General features: G+C 33.4%; 1 protein-coding gene across 3 annotated transcripts in view; it reads left to right on the plus strand.

Moving 5' to 3' along the window:
- The window catches only part of LOC115238380 (synaptotagmin 1), a 13,150-nt gene that overhangs the window by 3,171 nt on the left and 3,869 nt on the right, over positions 1-6,110 (plus strand). Inside the window, exons 2-10 of one of the 3 annotated variants that reach the window (XM_029812143.1) lie at positions 1,826-1,946; positions 2,175-2,297; positions 2,716-2,861; positions 2,949-3,041; positions 3,464-3,658; positions 3,848-4,024; positions 4,224-4,475; positions 4,963-5,179; positions 5,514-5,620. In XM_029812143.1, coding sequence (XP_029668003.1) covers positions 1,829-1,946; positions 2,175-2,297; positions 2,716-2,861; positions 2,949-3,041; positions 3,464-3,658; positions 3,848-4,024; positions 4,224-4,475; positions 4,963-5,157 — 1,299 coding nt within the window. In that variant the 5' untranslated portion in view covers positions 1,826-1,828 and the 3' untranslated portion in view covers positions 5,158-5,179; positions 5,514-5,620. Of the gene's footprint in view, positions 1-1,825; positions 1,947-2,174; positions 2,298-2,715; positions 2,862-2,942; positions 3,042-3,463; positions 3,659-3,847; positions 4,025-4,223; positions 4,476-4,962; positions 5,180-5,513; positions 5,621-6,110 lie in introns of those variants that run through there. The other 2 variants (XM_029812141.1, XM_029812142.1) reach the window with 2 other exon arrangements.

Consider the following 6,110-nt stretch of genomic DNA (forward strand, 5'->3'; position numbering starts at 1 on the left):
TAGGTACACAAAGCGAACGATATGCTATTGATAGCGATAAAATTCTCCGGTAAAAATAAATTTTATATTTGTTTGAAAGAGAATTTCAGCTATGAAATAAGTAGCAAAAATATTTTAATCTTTTCGCAGCGCTGAGTTTGAATGTACTATGCGATAAATTAATCCTTTACGCCTGAAATAATTTTTAATATCGTTTAATACCAGACCTGCGCGTCTGAATGCAGGCAAGATAGAAAGATAGCTCAAATCTTTGTACCGTTAATTGAAATTCTCTATAACAATTTTGCAAGAATATAGATGCAACTTCCGATGGCGAATAAATGAACAATTAAGAAAAATTGATGATTTTGCAATCAGACGTATGATGCCAAATTTGAGATATTTATCTTGAATTTATAATGACGGCTTCTTTAACTAATATCGAGATATTTTTAATATTTTAATATTTATCTCTATCTTGAAATTTTCCTCGAGAAAGAATGTTTATCTGAGCGCGCTCATCAAAGAGACTTTTATCAAGACAGGCATAGGCAGCATCTTACGAGCCTGTTGTATCTGGGATAAGTAATCCTATTGAGAGTTATCAATCTTGTACACCTACTGTGTTTGTGCATTCAATTGTTTATAAAAAGTGTAGGAACAAAACGTATGTTTAAATTATAATTATATTCTTGCAAATTAATTACATATTTTTTTCTTTTTGCATAAATCAATCTCTCCCTTCTCGATATTCTATGCATATTAAAATTAAAGCATTAAGATAAAGTCATCGAAGAATGATTTAATATGAAACCTTTCACACTATTCGGACTCAAGTTCTACTTCGTGCTGATTTATCTTTCTCGTTTTTTTTTACTTCTTGCTTCTTTCTCATATATAAGTCTATCTCTTCCCACTCGTCGTATCTTCTTCCATCTCATCTCTTCTTATTTCTTACGTCGTTTAGTTATAGAGTGAGCGCATAAACTCCCACGCGCTGTTCGATAATACATCGCCGTGCGTAACAACGTATTGCCTATGTACATCACACTTGTTCGCTTTCAGCGACCTGTCTCAGCAACCTTTTCGAGCAATTGTTTTCTGTCGTTGCGAGAATCGAGGCGCTAAAGTAACAAAGCTGTCGCCGAGGTTTTGTCAGAAATTGCGCGATAATTCCTGGATCATAAGAGGAAGCTCTGCTAATGGAAATTAATCGAAGACTCCCGGCTCTCGTACAAAAAAAAAACAAAAAAAACAAACAGCTATGGCACATAATGTCACATTCCTTTAAATAATTTCTTCTTTGAAAAAGCCTCATTACCCCCAAGGCCGATATCATTGTAACGGGAGTTCTTTAGCGACTTTAGCGATTTTATGAATGGCTACTGTATTTACGCTACAATGCTATTTTCTACTTTCTGAGAAATAACACTCTGGTGCCATAAAACATCTCTGTGACGTCGCACACGAGTATCGTATTGCGTGCTCGTTAATAACGGTCGCCGACTTATACAGAGGCGAGTTTTAAAGTGAGATACGCATGCGGCTTCGACCACGGAAACGCGCTCGTAGATTACGAAATCTCCAGCAATGTCCGTTGTTAGTTGCATGCTTTATCGTCGTGTACTATATACATTACGTCGCATCATGTCGAATATTCATTAGATCCATCTGTCATGGAAAGATAGAAGATTGAACTTTATATATATAGATTATCTTATTCCGAAATTAGTATTAGTTATCGAACGCGCAGGCGTCGTTATCGGAAAAAAATTATTGCGTTTAACATTTAAAGCGAATTGCCTCGCCAACTCTGTGGATTTATAATAATGTCTTCCTGACGCAGAAAATGCCATCGTTGGTCAAAAGAGACGTGAACGCCGCTGAGGCGCGTAACGAGGAAGTTAGCGATGCCGGTATCACCGATTCCAACATAATTTTCACTACAGAAATTGAGGAAAGGGCTGGTAAGTATTATCGTAATTTTTAATTTTATTTTTCTTTGAAGAATAATCATCGCTTCCAAATTTCTCTTCTCATCTGTCGCGGAATTAAAATTTAATTGTTGTTTATTAACAATCATATATGATGGACTTGGCGGAGTATTCTTTAGAGAACGCACGTATATTCTGTATAATTGATCCTCGTTTGCATTAATTTAATATTAATTTAAATTCGCGCTGTGTTACTTTCAGGAACAGATGAAGCCATTACCGAAAGTACGACGAAATCGTTGAAGGATAAAGTGGTGGATCTCGAGGAAAAGCTCGCGCATGATATGGGGATACCTCCTTGGGGTCTTGTTGCTATTTTAATAGGTAAATAAGCGCATGCCCCTTGACACATACACATTCACAAAGCCGGCTTCTCAATCAATCGAGAATAATCGATCCTCATTACCTGTAAACGAAAAATTAGTCTATAACTGATTATTCCGCGAAACAACGTTAAACATCGAACAAAATAATGCATTACATTAAGTCATGCAGTCATTTAATTTAAATATAGTATTATGCATAAAGATTAAACATTTTATTTTTTTTACGTATTTTATATACATTTTATTTTAAAAATATTGCACAACTATGTTTTCTTTTCTCTGTTTGATATATATAAATTTCTTCCTTTTAAATAAATTTTAGGTATAATATGTAACTATATGTAGGTATGCGCATGTCAAAAATCTATACTGACATATTATAATAATACTTATTTACATTTCTCTCTCCTGTATAGGAGTAGGCGTAATCGTTCTCGGAATTTGCTTCTGCTGTATACGAAGATGCTGTCGCAAGAGACGCTCCAAAGATGGCAAGAAGGGACTGAAGGGCGCAGTAGATCTAAAGTCCGTGCAGCTTCTGGGCAGCACGTACAAAGACAAGGTATGTATTCGGTGTGCCGTGACTTCATGTAGATGTTAGAGATACATTCTACACTCGTGGAATCCACTTCGATATGCGAAGGTACAGCCGGATATGGAAGAATTGACGGACAATGCCGAGGAACCGGACGAAGCTGAAAGTAAGCAGAGCGAAGTTAAACTCGGAAAGCTACAATACAAGGTACAGATTGTTATTTATCGCATTTTTTATTTTTTTATTTTATTTTATCTATTATTTTATTTCATTTTATATATAACCGCTTTTCATAGTTTATCTTTTTCCTTTTTCATCTTTCTCAATTGTTATAAATGGAAAATCAAATCAGCAAATTTTTTAAATTGAACTAAATTCACATCGAGAAAAATACGCCAAAGAAATTAATGTCATATCTCTAATATTGATTTTTATTAGTATATCATACCAATATGTTTTTTATCACGAGACCTGTATTTCAAACGACAAATAATCCACATCTTTTTATTTTACTATTAATACAGCTATTTTTAATTTTATTTGTTTTTAACTTTATTATCTTTATATACATAATACATATATGCAACGTAATATGGACACTCTAAAAAATGGAACGCGCTTGGTTTCAGCTCGAATACGATTTTAATTCAAACAGTCTCGCCGTGACAGTAATCCAGGCTGAAGAATTGCCGGCATTGGACATGGGCGGCACATCAGATCCATACGTAAAAGTATATTTATTGCCAGATAAGAAGAAAAAGTTTGAGACAAAAGTTCACAGAAAGACGCTGAATCCGGTCTTCAACGAGACTTTCACCTTTAAGGTCAGTCAAGAATTAATATTATTCCTGATAAAAAATAATAATAATCAATTAACTATATAATTAATCTGGAATGCAATTCTCAGACAGCTTCGGATTTTTATTTGTTTTTTCATGTTCTAAATGCAAATGTGTGCGAAAGCACAATTTACTGCGATGTTGTTGTTATTGACAAACGTACTTGTATCGTAGAGCGTTCCTTATGCCGATGCTATGAACAAGACTCTGGTTTTCGCTATCTTCGACTTTGATAGATTTTCGAAACACGATCAAATCGGAGAAGTTAAAGTGCCGCTCTGTCAAATCGACTTGGCGCAGACGATCGAGGAGTGGAGAGAATTACAGAGTGTTGAAGGCGAGGGTGGACAGGTGAGTCGATAAAATTGTAATACGCTATGACAATATATAATGACAATATATAATGAGAATGAAAAATACAATATTAAATTAAATTCTTGTATTTCTTTGTGAAAATGGCGCTTAAATATAAGAATAATTAAAAATTTGACGTATTTTTATAATCTATTAAAAATATTCATCAAATAAGATTTTTTTTCGTTAATTGCAGGATAACAAGTTGGGAGACATATGCTTCTCATTGAGATACGTACCAACGGCTGGAAAACTCACGGTGGTTATTCTGGAGGCCAAGAACCTGAAGAAGATGGATGTTGGTGGCCTCTCGGATCCTTATGTTAAAATCGCGTTGATGCAGAATGGGAAGAGATTGAAGAAGAAGAAAACGTCGATCAAGAAGTGCACTCTTAATCCGTATTACAACGAATCATTCACCTTTGAAGTACCTTTTGAGCAGATACAGGTAGAAAAAATATATTTGATCATTATTTTATAATATTCTTTAAAATATTTATTTATGTCAATTCATAAATCAGTGACAGTTTATTTACTAAAATATTACAAAACTGCATAAATATTAATAACTTTGTCAGAGTTATACTTTTCACTAGAGCCATTATATATATAACTGGTCTTTGATGGACCGCAAAGTATAATACTAATTCGTTAGCATCTCGAATTAACGCGTCTGTTAATTACCCAAAATTCTAAAACACTATTTTTTTAAATGATATGAAAATTTTTGTCATTCATCAGTAGGAAAAAAATTATTATAGGATTAAAATTTATTTATTTTGTGCTTATTTTTCCAAAGTAATATTTTTCTACTTATGCTGATTATCGCAATTATTACAGCAATTTCTCAATCAAAATACATGTTAAAGTGATAATAATATGTGATTATTAATTTTAATGATTGCGACACTACGTGATTCCGTATGACATTCCAGAAAGTACAACTTGTCGTCACTGTAGTCGATTACGATCGCATCGGCACATCAGAACCGATCGGAAAGGTGGTCCTGGGATATAACGCGAGCGGAACGGAATTGAGACACTGGTCTGACATGCTGGCGTCTCCCAGGCGCCCGATCGCCCAATGGCATACGCTAAAAGACCCCGAAGACGGAGATAAGAAGGATTAAGAACGTTGACTTTTCAGTTAAGGTATGGCATTCAATATCAATACAAAATTGAATACGCAGAATGTTCCAGAATAGATCAAAATTCCAATTTTACATCTAATAATTTTTCGACTAATTTGAAATAAATTTTTCATTAACTACAATTTTACAACATTAATAGATTCTGACAAATTAAATTTAAAATTAAAATAAAGATTGATTAAGATTAAATTTAAGTCACATTAAGATCGGGGATTTTTGGAACATCTTGCATAATCAACGTAAGCAATTTTTTTTGCCTTTATCTTGCTTACTCGAAGATCCAGAAAAGTTTTGTAATAAGGATTCTGTCTCTGAAAGCGGCTCTCTCTTTACAGGATAATTGATTGGGAAAAGGGTACGGAAAAGAATAGGTGAGATGTAGGGGGTGTAGAGAAAGAGGGGGAGGAAAGGGAGGAAAAAAGAGAAAGCGAATAAATCCAAAGAGAGAGAGATAACAAATACATACTTAATAGATATTAATACATACTTAATAGATATTAATAATGATTAATTAAATAATAAAAATACCAACCATGAAGGATTTAACATTAAAATAATATTCCCATGTGGAGAGTGTAGTGTCTTGTATATATATATACGTATGTATATCTATAATATACTTCTCTCTGTAGATGTAACGTTGAATGATTTCAAGTAACGCGGCGTCCTTTTTGAGATATCGATTGAACAGAAACGAAAATGTTGAATATTTACAAACAATATATATATATATATATATATATTTATTCTTACAATCACAAATAGACAAAAAGTTATTTTCAAACGTAAATATTTTAAAAAATTTTTTAACACTCAGTTTAGCTATTATATATGTATTTGCCAAAAATGTCAATTTTCCATAAAATTGAATTCTCGTGAAATGTGTTTCAATCTTATCACCGCGCACCGTGTGGATAAACCGAGAGATACAG

The sequence above is a fragment of the Formica exsecta genome, unplaced genomic scaffold (genome assembly GCF_003651465.1).
Source record: "Formica exsecta isolate Colony F162 unplaced genomic scaffold, ASM365146v1 scaffold333, whole genome shotgun sequence".
Classification (NCBI taxonomy): domain Eukaryota; kingdom Metazoa; phylum Arthropoda; class Insecta; order Hymenoptera; family Formicidae; genus Formica; species Formica exsecta.